Source organism: Pleurodeles waltl, chromosome 10 (genome assembly GCF_031143425.1).
Source record: "Pleurodeles waltl isolate 20211129_DDA chromosome 10, aPleWal1.hap1.20221129, whole genome shotgun sequence".
Taxonomy (NCBI): domain Eukaryota; kingdom Metazoa; phylum Chordata; class Amphibia; order Caudata; family Salamandridae; genus Pleurodeles; species Pleurodeles waltl.
In genome coordinates this window covers 17706091-17725959 of record NC_090449.1, presented here as the reverse complement: position 1 = coordinate 17725959, position 19869 = coordinate 17706091, and the positions used below count along the sequence as shown (strand labels likewise).

Genomic DNA, 19869 nt, shown 5'->3' with positions numbered 1-19869 from the left:
AAACATAATCAAAATGTTGCTGTTACTTTCTCTTCAGGAAAGATTGGGTAGATTTGGGCAGGGGTGATGGCCTTGCCCCAGTACTGAAGGGCATTAATTTACTACTAAACAAGGACGTAATGTGACACCTGAATGTAGCATACCAGGAGGCAATCACAAAAAGACCACAGTGAATAAATAGTGCTATGTTAAAAAAGAGTAAATAAATGCACTGACAACATAGTGTCAGTAAAACTGCGCGTGTCTGTAAAACTGACGTTTGTTCTTGAATTTTTGTCCTGAATTTTGACCCTTTGTCCTGAATTTTTGTCCTGAATTTTGACCCTTTGTCCTGAATTTTTAACAGTCCTGTCCAGAATTTGCCTCAATGCCAGGTGGTCACCCTACTTCTCTGTAGAGCTCTGCAAACACACCACGGCCCTGGTGGCTGTGGAAACAACAAGTACCATAATGCAGCGGGAAGGCAGGAGATCGCTCAGCAGTGACCTCTTCGGTGCAGGGAGTCACGAGCGCTCTTGGGCAGGCGTCCAAAGACAGGGAAACAGGCACAGATGGAGCTGAGCTTCTCTGTAAAGCCCAGAACACACATCACTGCTCCTGGCGGTCCTGGAAAGTGTTGAGTCAGCTGAGCAGCGGGACAGTCACATGACCAGGAGCTGCGAGGAGGGCAGGCTGGAGCCTGGGAGCAGAGAGCCCGCGGGTACTTGGAGGGGGAGACCACCGAGAGCCTCTCAGTGAGAGGAGAGGAGGGCAGGCTGGAGCCTGGGAGCAGAGAGCCCGCGGGTACTTGGAGGGTAAGAAGCACCGAGAGGAGGGCAGGCTGGAGCCTGGGAGCAGAGAGCCCGCGGGTACTTGGAGGGGGAGACCACCGAGAGCCTCTCAGTGAGAGGAGAGGAGGGCAGGCTGGAGCCTGGGAGCAGAGAGCGCGCGGGTACTTGGAGGGGGAGACCACCGAGAGCCTCTCAGTGAGAGGAGAGGAGGGCAGGCTGGAGCCTGGGAGCAGAGAGCCCGCGGGTACTTGGAGGGGGAGACCACCGAGAGCCTCTCAGTGAGAGGAGAGGAGGGCAGGCTGGAGCCTGGGAGCAGAGAGCCCGCGGGTACTTGGAGGGGGAGACCACCGAGAGCCTCTCAGTGAGAGGAGAGGAGGGCAGGCTGGAGCCTGGGAGCAGAGAGCCCGCGGGTACTTGGAGGGGGAGACCACCGAGAGCCTCTCAGTGAGAGGAGAGGAGGGCAGGCTGGAGCCTGGGAGCAGAGAGCCCGCGGGTACTTGGAGGGGGAGACCACCGAGAGCCTCTCAGTGAGAGGAGAGGAGGGCAGGCTGGAGCCTGGGAGCAGAGAGCCCGCGGGTACTTGGAGGGGGAGACCACCGAGAGCCTCTCAGTGAGAGGAGAGGAGGGCAGGCTGGAGCCTGGGAGCAGAGAGCCCGCGGGTACTTGGAGGGTAAGAAGCACCGAGAGGAGGGCAGGCTGGAGCCTGGGAGCAGAGAGCCCTCGCTTACCTGGAGGGGGAGGACCACTGAGATGAGAGGAGGGCAGAGACACGGCTGGTAAGAGAGAGCAACCTTGGGCCACAGGATAGAGGCAGACAAGTACTCCGGGTAGGCTGGAGCACACAGAGATTCCGCCAGAAATGGCCCACACAACGCAACTGGCACACTGTAACCTTAAAGGGACACACACTGTAGGAGAGACGCACACACATGATCCGGCAGAGGTACTCATGGGGGTACAGGAGGGGCAAGGTGTGGATTAGTCTAGAAGAGGTGAGTGGCATGAGAGACAGGTGACGTCAGAAGCAGCTGACGCGTAACAAGCAGAACCAAAGTCAAGTAATCAGGACACACAGACTTGTGACACAGGACCCTTATCCTACAAGAGCCCGGTGACAGCCAGCAGGCGGTACCAGAGCCAGGTACACAGGACACACAGGATCCTAACACATGAGCCACATGTTACAAGAGTCTGCTGACATGTAACAGGCGGTACCAGAGCCAGGTACACAGGACGCACAGGCTTGTAACACAGGATCTAGAGGTTACAAGAGCCAGGTGACAGTCAGCAGGCGGTACCAGAGCCAGGTACACAGGACGCACAGGCTTGTAACACAGGAGCTACATGTTACAAGAGTCTGCTGACATGTAACAGGCGGTACCAGAGCCAGGTACACAGGACCCACAGGCTTGTAACACAGGAGCCACATGTTACAAGAGTCTGCCGACATGTAACAGGTGGTATCAGAGCCAGGTACACAGGACACACAGGCTTGTAACACAGGAGCCACATGTTACAAGAGTCTGCTGACATGTAACAGGCGGTACTAGAGCCAGGTATACAGGACGCACAGGCTTGTAACACAGGAGCCACATGTTACAAGAGTCTGCTGATATGTAACAGGTGGTATCAGAGCCAGGTACACAGGACGCACAAGCTTGTAACACATGATCTAGAGGTTACAAGAGCTCGGTGGCAGTCAGCAGGTGGTAACAGAGCCAGGTACACAGGACGCACAGGCTTGTAACACAGGAGTCACATGTTACAAGAGTCTGCTGACATGTAACAGGCGGTAACAGAGCCAGGTACACAGGACGCACAGGCTTGTAACACAGGAGTCACATGTTACAAGAGTCTGCTGACATGTAAGAGGCGGTAACAGAGCCAGGTACACAGGACGCACAGGCTTGTAACACAGGAGTCACATGTTACAAGAGTCTGCTGACATGTAACAGGTGGTACCAGAGCCAGGTACACAGGACGCACAGGCTTGTAACACAGGAGCTACATGTTACAAGAGTCTGCTGACATGTAACAGGTGGTATCAGAGCCAGGTACACAGGATGCACAGGCTTGTAACACTGGATCTAGAGGTTACAAGAGCCCGGTGACAGCCAGCAGGCGGTACAAGAGCCAGGTACACAGGATGCACAGGCTTGTAACACAGGATCTAGAGGTTACATGAGCCAGGTGACAGTCAGCAGGTGGTACTAGAGCCAGGTACACAGGACGCACAGGCTTGTAACACGGGATATGGAGGTTAAACAATGTCACAAGATGCCTGGCAAGGGCTGGGTCAGACAAGTGACTGCTGGGCCCCCGGCCAGGTAAGACAGGCACAGGTACTGTCGCTGGGAGCTCTACCTGTGGAGGGAGGGGGGTGCCCTGGATATAGTAAGTCATTGCTGGGAGGGCAACAGGTGGTGATTGTCAGAGTGGGGCAGGCGGAAGGTGCCTTCTGTGATCAGCAGCTGGGGGCTCACAGCAGTCACCCTGCCCCTACTGGAGAAGTCCACGCTGACTCTTGTTAATACCATAACGTGGTAATAGCGTCACAGCGCTGCAGTACCGCCACAAGATGGCCCTGATTTCAGGTTATAGTAAAATACAAATCTGGGTGGGAGTGGTAGCTTCCACCTTGACAGGTATTCAAAGTACCACGTTAATTTTGTTATTTCCGTATGAGCAGTGCTTTAAATGGGCGGGTACTGTCCAGTACTGAGTACCTGCACTTGTTTAATTTGACAGGGAGGGTACCTGCACTTCTCAGCACTACTGCAATACATTTACCGGGAGAGTACTGGCACTTCTCAGCACTGATGCAATACATTTAATGGGAGAGTACCTGCACTTCTCAGCACTGCTGCAATACATTTAATGGGAGAGTACCTGCACTTCACAGCACTGCTGCAATAATTTTAATGGGGGAGTACCAGCACTTCTCAGCACTGATGCAATACCTTTAATGGGGGGGGGGGGTACCTCCACATCTCAACACTGCTACTATACATTTAATGGAAGAGTACCTGCACTTCACAGCACTGCTGCAATACCTTTAATGGGGGAGTACCAGCACCTCTCAGCACTGATGCAATACCTTTAATGGGGGGGGGGGGGGGGTACCTCCACATCTCAGCACTGCTACTTTACATTTAATGGAAGAGTACCTGCACTTCTCATCACTGCTGTACTGCATTTAACGGGAGAGTACCTGCACTTCACAGCACTGATGCAATACCCTTAATGGGAGAGTACCTGCACTTCTCAGCGCTGCTGCAGTACATGTAATGGGAGAGTACCTGCACCTCTCAGCACTGCTGCAGTACATGTAATGGGAGAGTACCAGCACTTCTCAGCACCGCTACAGTACATTTAATGGGAGAGTACCTGCACTTCTCAGCGCCCCTGCAGTACATGTAATGGGAGAGTACCAGCACCTCTCAGCGCTGCTGCAGTACATGTAATGGGAGAGTACCTGCACTTCTCAGCGCTGCTGCAGTACATGTAATGGGAGAGTACCTGCACCTCTCAGCGCTGCTGCAGTACATGTAATGGGAGAGTATCTGCACAGCGCTGCTGCAGTACATGTAATGGGAGAGTATCTGCACTTCTCAGCGCTGCTGCAGTACATGTAATGGGAGAGTACCTGCACTTCTCAGCACTGCTGCTGTACATGTAATGGGAGAGTATCTGCACTTCTCAGTGCTGCTGCAGTACATGTAATGGGAGAGTACCTGCACTTCTCAGCGCTGCTGCAGTACATGTAATGGGAGAGTACCTGCACCTCTCAGCGCTGCTGCAGTACATGTAATGGGAGAGTACCTGCACTTCACAGCACTGCTGCAGTACATGTAATGGGAGAGTACCTGCACTTCACAGCACTGCTGCAGTACATTTAATGGGAGAGTACCTGCACCTCTCAGCGCTGCTGCAGTACATTTAATGGGAGAGTACCTGCACTTCTCATCACTGCTGTACTGCATTTAATGGGAGAGTACCTGCACTTCACAGCACTGATGCAATACCCTTAATGGGAGAGTACCTGCACTTCTCAGCGCTGCTGCAGTACATGTAATGGGAGAGTACCTGCACTTCTCAGCGCTGCTGCAGTACATGTAATGGGAGAGTACCTGCACTTCTCAGCGCTGCTGCAGTACATTCAAAGGAAGAGTATGTGCACTACTATATTTCCATTGAAAGCACTGCGTACTCAAACATATTTCACAAGATCAATCCTGGCTGAACCCTTCCCTTGAATACAGCCTAATAATCTGGAAGTCCTTAATCAGCTCAGAACACAGGGATAATTTCCCAATCCGGAATTACCTTTCCCGGTGATATCAAAAGTCTTGAGTGCAAAATGACTGCATCACGAGTTTCAACCTCAGAACGAGGACCTCACGTTGAGCCAGATTTAGAGTTTGGGGCGCGGGTTACTCCTTCACAAACACGACGGATATCCAGACTTAGCGGTGCATTATATCCTATGGCGCTTGTAATATGGAGGGCAGGATATTCATCACTTCCATCAGTAATGTCCTGATTCAACACTCTCAGTCCATCTTTAATAGTCTATTTTTGTGTCGTTCTCCACTCCCGTGCCTTTCAGAAACCATGCATACTATTTCTGTGAAGTAGTATGGTTTACGGTGGGTCAAACGCATGTGGTAGTTTCGACCCCACGTATTTTTGCCACTACCACTAAATGAACCTGGACAGGTCAGTCCATCTCTGGTTTTGGTGGAAGCGGCTGTGTGTGCAGCCCACCAGCGTGAATGGCTGTGCAGTACACCTGAAAGGCTAACCTTGCTGCAGGGGGTGCAAGGGGACTGGATGATGTAAGTCGAGGGTAGACGCAGTTTGTAGGGTATAGGTGACTAGGTGCCGTGAGATATAGCCGCAATGTGGTTCATTAAGGACCAGTGGACTGAAGTCTGTACCTTGTCTAGAGCTGCCGACCTGCTGGCGCTAGTAAGAAGCGGGTGTTGGTCTAGGTGGGTTATCTATCACCTTATTGAAGATGGAGAATGCGTACAGAGAGATGCACCTCAGGAAACTGCTGCAGTAATCACTTTTGCTCATGATTAGTGCATTGATTAGGACTTTGGTAAACTAGGAGGAGGGAGAGGGGACAGACCTCACATGTGTTCAATATTTGGAACCTATTGGCCATGGCAGTGGAACAAATGGCTTCTCCAAGGCTCCTTTTGGAACTGAAGGGCACCCAACATTATGTGCAGATGACGGTGGTGCCAATGTGTCAAGTGGGACTTGAGTAGGAGCCAGAACTCCGCTTAGTACTAGAACATAAAGTATTTTTGTTTTCACAGAGTTTAATAAGAGGGAGGAAGAGCCATCCAGTATCTGCTTGCAGCCAGGCAACCCAAGATGTGGGCCTGAAGATGGTGAGTGGATGATGGAACGGAGAAGATTTGAGTTTTTCATGTAGCAGTAGTACAAAACCCCAAAAGGAGGACATGATGTCCCCCAGAGTGGTGGCCTAAAGCGAGGATAGGGCTGAGGATGGAGTCTGCGGTACCTCTGAGGGTATAGGGCTTGGCTGGTAGTTAGGGGATGGCCAGGAGACCGAGGAGGACCAGTTGGAGAGATGGGGAAAGGACCAGTGCAGTTCCCTTCCAGAGGTGCTGAATGGAAATGTTCTAGTGTTTTGGAAAAAAGGAAGGTATTTGATAGCAAAGATGGTAGTTTGAGAGGGACTACAGTTTTGTGTTATTTTTAGTTGTAGCAGAATGGCAGGACACCATCAATTTTGTATCTAAGAAGGTAGATGCCAGCGAGTGAAGAATGAGGATTGGCAAGCAGAAATGAGGAGTGGTGTTTTTGCAGGAAGGGGGGAGCAGGAAGTCGTGTGTAGGGTAGACAATTGGGGCATCAGGCTTGAGAAGTGATAACGTTTTTGAAGTAATTCACTTTGGAAATATTAAGCAATGTGGTGAAGTCACTCTGGGGACCTCTTACATCCACGCCTGGGGTCCAGGTTGCCGTCCACCGGTGACGTATGTGGCACAGGTGTGATCTCGGTGCACTGGCAGAGGGAGTTGTCCAGGGTAGGGCAGTGGGGATAAGGTGGTCTGTAGGCTTGTGGGTAGAGCATTGGAGGGGGACTTGAGTGTGTTGTTGAGGAGGTGATGGGAGGTGGATCAGCCAGTAGGGTTACGGCATTAAGGCTGTTGTTGTTGCACCCCGGCATTAAGTCTGGTGAGTTTTTACTGTGAGCGATGGGGACTGGAATTACAGGATTCATGAGGGGGATGTATAGCGTCATAGGCGTCAGGGCACAGACTCATATGTCTTGTTGGTGCAGCCATGGCGAAACCGGTGATCCACCGTAAAAGTGAATGGGAACCCTAAAGGCATCCTTGAAGTGTGATCTCTACATTTGGTGACCACGAAGGGATATCTTTCAAACACTGAATCAGTTGCTGTTGCCTCGTTTTTTCCTTCTACTGCTATCACTGCGGTAGTGTCGTGTGAGTTATTAATGACGGAAGCCTTTTGGCTCCTGATGGACTGTAGAACTGCGACATGAGAGTTGGAGCGTGGTGAAGTGAATGTAGGTTTAGAATGTTTGGTTCATGGGTACACTCAGACGAGTAAAGACGCGTGATACCCAGCTCCGTGTGTGGCATAGTCATTGGCAGGTACCCAGGCTGGGGAGGATGCTACAACTGCCTCGAGTTTAGGGTCCAAAACAAAATGTACATTTATTTGGAGGAACCATTGTAAACCGGTGACTTCTCTTCAGTATTATGTGCGCTACCACATACCTCTCTCTTTTGTGCACCAGCACACTTTAGTATTCTCTTAAGGCATATGATGTATTTTCAAGCTGGCGCTCAACCCGACAAAGCGTGCTGTGTGTGGACTGACCACTCCAGACAATTTCCAGGAGGAGTTGAGTATATATATTAATCTGGTGACGTGACTGGTAATCCAGTGCAACCTAATCTTTCCTTTTGCTTCCACCACCTCTCATATCTAAGGACATATTTGGTACTGTATAACGTCTAAATATGTTGATTTATATTTTCTAAGTTAACAAACTCTCCTTTTTGGTAATGACGATTTATTTTGTGAGCCTGTGCATCGCTTGCTTCTATTTCTTTCCCTGCTACAGCAAACAGTTGTTACTGTCAGCGGTAAAGGCACCAGGAATAGTGCCAGCCCGTTTGATGCAATCTTAATGAAATACCTGCACTTTTGTCTATCTATAATTGTATTTTCTTCTTCCGTTTAGCTGTATATATAATGGTTTTTGTTGTGCAGTTCTGTGGCTCCAATGTTCTTCAAGATTTTATCTTACCATCTGTAACAGTTTTTGCAACATTTAATTTTGTGAACTGTCTTGTGAAAACTCATACCCAAGCAAAAGGGGAACAGGGTTTGGCTTAAATCTGCAATAAAACTATCTTCTGGCAACACTATTTCTTTTGTCTGATTGAAAGCAGATAATGTGCAAGAGCGTTTGATTTGAACAAACCCACTTAAATTGCACATAACATACTGGTTGTAAAGGCCACTCCCAGATGAAACTCAATAGTGTCAGCCAGGAGCGGCTCGGGGAGGATGGCACGCGCGGGGTGGGGGGTGTTAAATTAATGTAAACTTACCTTCATCTTTGCCGCCATCACCACTGCGCTGCTCTTCTAATGCTGCAGGCACAGGCCCCCAGCCTAACCTGCGGCCAATCCGTGGCCCTGCCCCTTTTACTAAAAACATTTGTTACTGTGTGGTTTATTGCACAAATACCTTACATATTGCCTTTTAAGTTAAGCCTGACTGCTCGGTGCCAAGCTACCAGAGGCTGGGCACATGATAATTTGGATTGTGTGTGACTTACCCAGGCTAGGATTGTGGTCCCTACTTGGACAAGAGTGTATACCTCTGCCAACTAGAGACCCCATTTCTAACAAGCACTGTTTGAATCAAAGAACAATTACATTTATTTGTTGAACATCGCAATACCATATTAATTTAATTAGTTTTTCATTTTGCAAGTTCATATCTTCACGTAGTATGTAGCATTACTCCCAACATTCAGTGGTGCTAATTTAAATGTTATTGATGATGTACAGTCAAACAATTTCAAATTTCAGTAGAGTCAATTTCCATTCATATCAAGGGCAAATAATTGGTGTCTTTGATGTTGCACAGCCAACACGTGTTTTGAGACTTAAAGTGAACTGCTGCTTTTTCAGGGCTTAATCAAATCTCCTCACAAGCTAACAGCATAGGCATATTCTCTTTTAGTTCCACTCTCTAATTAATCCTTGTAAATTGCAATGATAATAAAAAGACTCTACATACCATTTTAAGAGAATCTGATCCTTTATCACCGATTGTCTTGCAGATCTAAAATTCACCAATTAGTGATCCTGAATTTCAATATCAGGTTAAATACCCCACATCTCTTCATTAACTAATAATTTAATCTATTGATCTTCCTGATCTCCACCATATTCATCGTCCCATCAGCCACTTGTGATTGTGAATGCCTCTACAATAGATGTTATGAAGTTGGTTCCAAGTTTAAATCCATCAGAATTGAGACCATCTTCAAGATGCTCCACTCTGGTGTTAAAAACTTGCATTTGTCCTTGCTATCATAGTTCTTTCTTGCAACACACTTAAAACCTTGTCCAAAACTTTGTTCATCCATCGTTGTTGCTTGAAACAGCTGTGCCCCTGGAATATATTTAAATATGACATAGATAAAACATTTCAAACATGCTTGTTGCGGATGTAAACCAAGAAGTTAAACACAAATATAGGCTCCAATTGGCATGACAGATGAGGTGAACAATTCTGATTCTGTCTCTAAAGCAGCCTTGTGATAAGAGGCAGAAGATCTATACGAGAGAAAATGTTAGCTTCAGCCCCCATTGTCAGCATCTGCTCAGGTTTCCGAAACAGGGGACAATCAGCCGCTGTTCTTATTTAAGGGTCTCAGATCTGCACATAAATGGATTTTTATTGTTTTATTTTAGTGATAGTCACTGCAGAAACCGGCCCTGCTACTGGTTCATAAACTTTCTCTATACACATATTATCCAGTAATGCTTTGAAGTCAGTCCTCACACTGAGTGAACCACTTCTAACTTCATGCTCAAGTGAGACAGAATCTTGCTCAAGTATTATTTTTTGTGCTCAAAACCCTTCACACAGCCTGTTCTGTCTACCGGCATTTTGCTAAAAGTTGCAGAAATAATTCAACATTTACAATCTCTCGCTGCAGAAGCAGAACCGGTGTGGGGGTACCAGGACATAAACAATTCCTAATTTTGCATCCCACCCATAATATCTCGTCCTTTGCCTTCATCCTAGAGGTGCATACATCACCCTATCATTAAACCTCAAGCAATCTTCAGAATAGCCCAAAGTGTTGATATTAAACTTTTCAAAAGTCATAACTGACATCAGGCATGCTGTTTACAGTTAAAGCGTAGTTGAATGAACTTTTTTCCAGAAATGATGGTGCTCTGTAAGCTTGGGTCAGCCATTATCTTCATTCTAACATCAAAATAAGACCCTTTCTTCACGGTAGTAACTCCGGCTTCCTCAACATCCACGCTCACCACCGACGTAGCCATGCTGTGGCGTGTTTCTTATGGACACGACGCCTGGCCATTAGCCCTTCAGCCCCATCTCATCCCCTGAAAATAGACCACTTGCATCTTTTCCCAATAACTGCACCCTTGCTGTTGTTCCGTAAATGTGTTCTATCACCACATCTATAACATTGGACTTGTGTTCGACCGCGTGCCTTTCTCCCTTTCTCATCACCCCCCTGTCCATAAAAACACTCCTATAACCACCACACCCCTTCTCTTCTCACAGTACCCTGGATGACAGATGTGCTCTTCAATGCCTTTGGTAATGCCTACCATCTCCTCCAAAGTTGGGTTCCTGCTGCACCATAGTCTTTCCTGAACTTTTTTAGAGTAACAATGCACAGCATTCTTGTCTCCTATACACTGATGTATGGGTTGATTTTTTTTAGAGTAACAATGCATTGATCTATGGGTTGATCTTTTTTAGAGTAACAATGCACTGATCTACGGGTTAATCATTTTTAGAGTAACAATGCATTGATCTATGGGTTGATCCTTTTTAGAGTAACAGTGCACTGATCTCTGGGTTGTCAATGAGTAGCTCAGTGCCTAATGGTAGCTCTCCAGGCAACTGTAAGTAGCGCCCCTGTGGACAGCCGAAATGAGTAAATACATTTTTATTTTTGGTCGCAGTGAGAATACTTCCACAAATAAAAAACATGTATTTGAGAGTAAAATGTGTGTATCATCAGAATTACTAAGTTGGTGTTTGGAGATCAAATGTATTTATTTAAAGTTGACACTTCAATGATAATTCATGCTGCATTGCGTAGACTTACTACTCACGTTTTTCCTAGCTGCCAGGTTGGATTGCATATTTGTCTCCTATGACATGTAGTGGCATTAAAAACTCCTAAAACATTTATTTGGCATTACTGCTTATGCGTTGAGATGGGTACTGCTGGTAATGCTTCTCCAAGAGGCCACTAATGTAATCTCGTCTGATGTGGTCACTGTGGGAACTCCGGATGATTTTCATTGAACATAAGTTGCTCTTATTATAGAAAAGGTTGGAGACCCCTTGATCTAAGCCATTTTCAAATTCACAGAAACGCCTCTGGATATTCCTCAATGGTTTCCTCGTGAAAGCATTGCCTCGTCTCACAATTGCACTGTATTCTTCTATACAGCTCAGTTCTAATCTATTCATTGCTTATTTGGTGTTATCCCAGATCCCTCATTCACCATTGACTTCATCTGCAAATGATCAAACATTTTCTGTCCTACAGACCCCACTGAATTAAATAATAATGCTCTTTTTCACCCTGATTAATACCTGTTTCCTTCAATTGCAAATAAATAATCGCCACATGGCTTAAACCACTGTTTACGTTTCACGCTGGGTCCCCTGAAGCACGCAAGAAGCACGTGTGGTTGTATGCTTTGTGAAGCAGCCATTACATGATTGCAAAGTTAACCTATGTAGGTTATCTCTCCTGTGATGTTTGCAGTAGCACAAGATCCCTCTAACTAAACCATCATAAGATCCCTGATACACAGTTCCTTCTGTACCACTTGTTTCAGCTGCAAGCACTGCCCTCGTTAATCTATTTGTAATTTTGTGTCTCGTTAGTTCGCAGTGTATCTCTTCTGTACCAAAACATGTGTTGGATTTCCAAAACTGGCCTTGTTAATGAAAAACAAAGATGTCCGCCATGTTCCTGTGTTGTGCGTCTTCTTGTAAGGTTAGCGTAGGGTTATCTTGGCATGTGGACACTTCAGGTTCCATCTGACCAGTGTGTCACTTAACACTAGGTCAATGCGGTGCATGGGAGGTAAGTACCATGAAAGAATAAGATGTGGACAATGGAATTAAATAAATATAGCATCATAATAATGACAGTATGGTATAATCAGCCTTTAAATAAAAGACGCAACAGTTGGTTCCAGACCTTGTCTGCAGCTGGGCTTCGGTCCTTCTGCGGCCTTGCTTGGCTGAGCTACAATGTGAAAATTGTAAGCCTGTGAAACACGAGCAGAATCAGTACCTTCCATATAGGTTGGGTTTTAACTGATTTAACTCTCATATATTTAACACGTTCACTAATATCCCATTGAAACCCCACAAGAAGGAGAGATGTTGAGGCGCTCAGCCATCTGAGAGAAGAATCCAAGTGACTCCTTGTAGAACATAAGACATGGCACACGGGCACGAAGTACATCATCACGCCTCACAGACATGACCGTGCACTTATTGTTCTAGTCCTTGTCTGCCTTCCCGACATATTCTGCGTTCTAGTTCTTCGCTGCGCTTCTTGGCGGTGTATTTGTTCTAGATTTGGATTTCAGTAGATTTTTATTGACCATCTCCGTTCCATTTAGGATCTTTAATGCTTAAAAAATAAATGATAACTGAACAGAAAAAGTCATATTTGGTACACCTGAGGGCACATGATCTAGAATTAAAAGTGGAAATATCAAGCAACGGTCACTCCATGGTAATGGGAAGGAAGGTAAAGCGTGGAAGGAAAAAGAAACAAAGTGTAGAAGTGAACAAATCCTATTCTGAGTTCTGGGCCATGTGTGTGGTCTGGGCTTGGGTCCCAGATGTTGTCAGAATTCAGGTGTAGGTTCCAGTTGTAGTACAGGTTCTAGGGCTTGTCTGTGTTCTGTGGCTTGTGCCGGCTCTTGGCCTTGTCTTTGTGCCAGGTCTTGTCTTAATAGAAGGCCTTGTATGGTGTCCAAACTGTGTGTGGATTCAGTGTTTGTCCAGCTTCCAGACATTGTTCAGCCTCTGGCCCCGTCTGGGCTCTGCTCATCATGGTACCTGGCATTGTCTGGATTCCAGGCAGGGTTCTGTCTGTTTACAGGTCTGTCTAGGTTCTACAGCTTCTGCCGGCTCTGGGCCTTGTGTTGGTTCCAGGTCTTGTCTGAGAAGAAGGCCTTGTATGGTGTCCAGGCTGTGCGTGGATTCAGTGTGTCCAGCTTCCAGGCATTGTTCAGGCTCTGGCCTGGTCTGGGATCTGCTTCTCTGGATTCCAGGCATGGTCTTGTCTGTTTACAGCTCTGACTGGGTTCTAGCCCTAGAGCAGCTGCAGCTGACATACACATTTACTGCCTTTTTTCATTTTTGTCTAGAAAAATGGACACGGCGAAGCTCCAGGTCTGGAGGCAGACGATCACTGACGACCTTGATCGAGTGATGACCTTCTGGACTAAGAACTCCCATGACCAAGAACATGGGTAGGATACTTTTTAAAAACATATGTTACCTTTTCTGTGCTTATCTTTCACTAAAGTGTATTTAAGCTTTTTACATGTGCATCTATCATGCATAAGGAAGTACTCGGTTGACTTGTCACAGGAGGCTCACTGTGGTTGATTGGGATACAAACAACAAGGAAAATCTTTCATATGAATTTCCTGCAAACCAGAAAGAATCTTGTTCCTGCCTCAGACCCCCCAGAGTTATATTTTCCAATAGTTAGCATTTCACAGGCCAGACACACATGCAACAGTTGGCATTTAACAGACCAGACACACATGCAACAGTTAGCATTTTACAGGCCAGACACACGTGCAACAGTTAGCATTTGACAGGCCAGACACACCTGCAACAGTTAGCATTTCACAGGCCAGACACACATGCAACAGTTAGCATTTCACAGGCCAGACACACATGCAACAGTTAGCATTTGATAGGCCAGCGCCACACACAACAGTTAGCATTTGACAGGGCAGAGACACACGCAACAGTTAGCATTTCACAGGTCAGACACACATGCAACAGTTAGCATTTCACAGGCCAGACACACGTGCAACAGCTAGCATTTCACAGGCCAGACACACATGCAACAGTTAGCATTTCACAGGCCAGACACACATGCAACAGTTAGCATTTGATAGGCCAGCGCCACACACAACAGTTAGCATTTGACAGGGCAGAGACACACGCAACAGTTAGCATTTCACAGGTCATACACACATGCAACAGTTAGCATTTGACAGGCCAGACACACATGCAACAGTTAGCATTTGACAGGCCAGACACACATGCAACAGTTAGCATTTGACAGGGCAGACACACGTGCAACAGCTAGCATTTGACAGGGCAGACACACGTGCAACAGCTAGCATTTGACAGGGCAGACACACGTGCAACAGTTAGCATTTGACAGGGCAGACACACGTGCAACAGTTAGCATTGGACAGACCAGACACACGTGCAACAGTTAGCATTGGACAGACCAGACACAAATGCAACAGTTAGCATTTGACAGGCCAGACACACATGCAACAGTTAGCATTTGACAGGCCAGACACACATGCAACAGTTAGCATTTCACATGCCAGACACACGTGCAACAGTTAGCATTTCACATGCCAGACACACGTGCAACAGTTAGAATTTGACAGGCCAGGCACACGTGCAACAGTTAGCATTTGATAGGCCAGACCCACATGCAACAGTTAGCATTTGACAGGCCAGACACACATGCAACAGTTAGCATTTGACAGGCCAGACACACATGCAACAGTTAGCATTTGACAGGCCAGACACACATGCAACAGTTAGCATTTGACAGGGCAGACACACATGTAACAGTTAGCATTTGACAGGGCAGTCACACATGCAACAGTTAGCATTTGACAGGCCAGACACACATGCAACAGTTAGCATTTGACAGGCCAGACACACATGCAACAGTTAGCATTGAACAGGCCAGACACACATGCAACAGTTAGCATTGAACAGGCCAGACACACATGCAACAGTTAGCATTGAACAGGCCGGACACACATGCAACAGTTAGCATTTGACAGGCCAGACACACATGCAACAGTTAGCATTGGACAGGCCAGACACACATGCAACAGTTAGCATTGGACAGGCCAGACACACATGCAACAGTTAGCATTGGACAGGCCAGACACACATGCAACAGTTAGCATTTGACAGGCCAGACACACATGCAACAGTTAGCATTTCACAGGCCAGACACACATGCAACAGTTAGCATTTCACAGGCCAGACACACATGCAACAGTTAGCATTTCACAGGCCAGACACACATGCAACAGTTAGCATTGAACAGGCTAGACACACATGCAACAGTTAGCATTTCACAGGTCAGACACACATGCAACAGTTAGCATTTGACAGGCCAGACACACATGCAACAGTTAGCATTTGACAGGCCAGACACACATGCAACAGAGGCAAAACGTTTTAAACTGCAATACTTTAGCACGTTTGTTCTTTTGATTTGTTTAAAGCCAGTTGAGCTCGCACTAAGGGAAACATTGAAGTCCTTTACCTGCTCAGGGAGAACAAGGCTCGCTTGGGTGGTACATGGCACTGTTCCACTTCTCACGAGGTCCCTGGGAGTGACTCCGTCTCCACAGTTGTTCTCTATCATTCCCTTCTTTCACTCTCCTGTCTGTGTTGAGGTAAAAACTGGCACTTTTGGAAGCTTTGGTGCAATATTCCTATGAGCCGACAAATGAGATCGCAAGATTAATTTAGATCGTAAGAGCTGGATTTTCGGCACAGAGCGTCTTGCAACTATCAGGCTTGCCACTGAGAGAACACAAAGAAGGTGTTTATAACAAGGCACAAGCATCGCATCTCCTCCCCAAAATAAATAGTCAAGTGACTCAAGCCTCGAAGCTCCTCCCCAAAATAAATATTCAAGTGACTCAAGCCTCGCATCTCCTCCCCAAAATAAATAGTCAAGTGACTCAAGCCTCGAAGCTCCTCCCCAAAATAAATATTCAAGTGACTCAAGCCTCGCAGCTCCTCCTCAGAAGAAATATTCAAGTGACACAAGCCTTGGTCCGCCTCCTCAAATGGAATATTCAAGTAACTCAAGATTGGTCCACCTCCGCAAATGGAATATTCAAGTGACTCAAGATTGGTCCACCTCCTCAAATAGAATATTCAAGTGACTCAAGATTGGTCCGCCTCCTCAAATGGAATATTCAAGTGACTCAAGATTGGTCCACCTCCGCAAATGGAATATTCAAGTGACTCAAGATTGGTCCACCTCCTCAAATAGAATATTCAAGTGACTCAAGATTGGTCCGCCTCCTCAAATGGAATATTCAAGTGACTCAAGATTGGTCCGCCTCCTCAAATGGAATATTCAAGTGACTCAAGATTGGTCCGCCTCCTCAAATGGAATATTCAAGTGACTCAAGATTGATCCACCTCCGCAAATGGAATATTCAAGTGACTCAAGATTGGTCCACCTCCTCAAATGGAATATTCAAGTGACTCAAGCCTCGCACTTCCTCTCCAAAAGAAATATTCAAGTGACTCAAGCCTCGCAGCTCCTCCTCAGAAGAAATATTCAAGTAACTCAAGATTGGTCCACCTCCGCAAATGGAATATTCAAGTGACTCAAGATTGGTCCACCTCCGCAAATGGAATATTCGAGTGACTCAAGATTGGTCCACCTCCTCAAATAGAATATTCAAGTGACTCAAGATTGGTCCGCCTCCTCAAATGGAATATTCAAGTGACTCAAGATTGGTCCGCCTCCTCAAATGGAATATTCAAGTGACTCAAGATTGGTCCACCTCCTCAAATGGAATATTCAAGTGACTCAAGATTGGTCCGCCTCCTCAAATGGAATATTCAAGTGACTCAAGATTGGTCCGCCTCCTCAAATGGAATATTCAAGTGACTCAAGATTGGTCCACCTCCGCAAATGGAATATTCAAGTGACTCAAGATTGGTCCACCTCCTCAAATGGAATATTCAAGTGACTCAAGCCTCGCACTTCCTCTCCAAAAGAAATATTCAAGTGACTCAAGCCTCGCAGCTCCTCCTCAGAAGAAATATTCAAGTAACTCAAGATTGGTCCACCTCCGCAAATGGAATATTCAAGTGACTCAAGATTGGTCCACCTCTGCAAATGGAATATTCAAGTGACTCAATCCTCGCACTTCCTCTCCAAAAGAAATATTCAAGTGACTCAAATCTTGATCCGCCTCCTCAAAAGAAATATTCAAGTAACTCAAGATTGGTCCTCCTCCTCAAAATAAATATTCAAGTAACTCAAGATTGGTCCACCTCCTGAAATGGAATATTCACGTGACTCAAGATTGGTCTGCCTCCTCAAATGGAATATTCAAGTGACTCAAGATTGGTCCGCCTCCTCAAATGGAGTATTCAAGTGACTCAAGATTGGTCCGCCTCCTCAAATGGAGTATTCAAGTGACTCAAGATTGGTCCACCTCCTCAAATGGAATATTCAAGTGACTCAAGATTGGTCCGCCTCCTCAAATGGAGTATTCAAGTGACACAAGCCTATCTCTCCTGTCACGCTCCCGCTCAGTCCCTGACACAGTCTAGGTCAGACCCTGATATGCTCTAGATCAGACTCTGAACACGCTTTACCTCAGACTCTGAACACGCTTTACCTCAGACTCTGAACACGCTTTACCTCAGACTCTGAACACGCTTTACCTCAGACTCTGAACACGCTTTACCTCAGACTCTGAACACGCTTTACCTCAGACTCTGATCACGCTTTACCTCAGACTCTGATCACGCTTTACCTCAGACTCTGATCACGCTTTACCTCAGACTCTGAACACGCTTAACCTCAGACTCTGGACACGCTTAACCTCAGACTCTGGACACGCTTAACCTCAGACTCTGAACACGCTTAACCTCAGACTCTGGACACGCTTAACCTCAGACTCTGGACACGCTTTACCTCAGACTCTGGACACGCTTTACCTCAGACTCTGGACACGCTTTACCTCAGACTCTGGACACGCTTTAGGCCAGACCCTGGACACGCTTTAGGCCAGACCCTGGACACGCTTTAGGCCAGACCCTGGACACGCTTTAGGCCAGACCCTGGACACGCTTTAGGCCAGACCCTGGACACGCTTTAGGCCAGACCCTGGACACGCTTTACTTCAGACCCTGGACACGCTTTACCTCAGACCCTGGACACGCTTTACCTCAGACCCTGGACACGCTTTACCTCAGACCCTGGACACGCTTTACCTCAGACCCTGGACACGCTTTACCTCAGACCCTGGACACGCTTTACCTCAGACCCTGGACACGCTTTACCTCAGACCCTGGACACGCTTTACCTCAGACCCTGGACACGCTTTACCTCAGACCCTGAACACGCTTAACCTCAGACCCTGAACACGCTTAACCTCAGACCCTGAACACGCTTAACCTCAGACCCTGAACACGCTTAACCTCAGACCCTGAACACGCTTAACCTCAGACCCTGAACACGCTTAACCTCAGACCCTGAACACGCTTAACCTCAGACCCTGAACACGCTTAACCTCAGACCCTGAACACGCTTAACCTCAGACCCTGAACACGCTTAACCTCAGACCCTGAACACGCTTAACCTCAGACCCTGAACACGCTTAACCTCAGACTCTGGACACAGTTTAGGTAAAATACTGGACACACTTTAGGTAAAATACTGGACACACTTTAGGTAAAATACTGGACACACTTTAGGTAAAATACTGGACACACTTTAGGTAAAATACTGGACACACTTTAGGTAAAATACTGGACACACTTTAGGTAAAATACTGGACACACTTTAGGTAAAATACTGGACACACTTTAGGTAAAATACTGGACACACTTTAGGTAAAATACTGGACACACTTTACCTCAGACCCTGACACTGGATGCATTTTTGACATGTTCGAGGGGATCTCATGGACCACCACATACAGCATTGCCAACGGAGAGAACACAGTACACCAGGACTGTTGGTTAACACTCATCCCCTGATGTACGTCTGCCTTCTCTAAAGTGATGCACAACTGCTCTTTCCCTTTGGCAGGTCTAAAGCCTGGTTGGCAATCATGGAAGAGTTCAGTGAGAACTTTGAGTCCTTTAATTCAAGGTCTCAGTGTTATGTGGATGGTTGACATTGGCAAGATCCTTTTGTAAGCTCTTGGTTTATGAAAGAGGAGAGATTTATTTCAAGGGACTTGGCATGGGCCACTGTTCTTGGGAACAGTCAGCAGCGCCAAGGTTTGCGGAGCACATTTGCAGTCTCTGACAACTGCTGCTGGAGGAGAGGGGCCACGCTCAGTCTTCCTCCATGCGGTCTACAGGACACTGGGTCGGTTACTGTTTGAACCAAAGCGAACAGTGTCTGGGTTGAGTACTGAGGAGCGGTATGTCGCTGATTCCATAGTCTTGCACCTCTGTTGGGTGACGCAGAGACTATTCTTAAAATACTCTGGTATTGGGCTACAAGGGTAAAAGCCAAAGTTTGGAAACCTCCTCCTCTGCTCAAGTTCCGCTCAAACTGCTACCCTCGGCCCCTTTTTGAGAAACTATAATTCTCTGACAACTACTTCTTAGAAAGGAAACCTACATTGTTGTGATGATATTTTGAACTGGCTCCATGTGAAAAATGCACCAGTGCATGGGGTTGTGCTGGTGCAAAGTTGAGAATTGCGTTGTTGCTAAAACTGGAAAATGCGCAAGTTCAAAATTAGAAATTGCGTCAGGG

General features: G+C 46.8%; 1 protein-coding gene across 6 annotated transcripts in view; it reads left to right on the top strand.

The window, feature by feature from the left end:
• The first annotated feature begins 591 nt into the window (after nt 1–591).
• RENBP (renin binding protein) overlaps nt 592–19869 on the top strand; it is a 51017-nt gene continuing 31739 nt past the window's right edge. Inside the window, exons 1-3 of one of the 6 annotated variants that reach the window (XM_069209450.1) lie at nt 940–1429; nt 6101–6175; nt 13481–13585. In XM_069209450.1, the coding sequence (XP_069065551.1) occupies nt 13485–13585 (101 nt within the window). In that variant the 5' untranslated portion in view covers nt 940–1429; nt 6101–6175; nt 13481–13484. The other 5 variants (XM_069209449.1, XM_069209451.1, XM_069209448.1 and 2 more) reach the window with 5 other exon arrangements.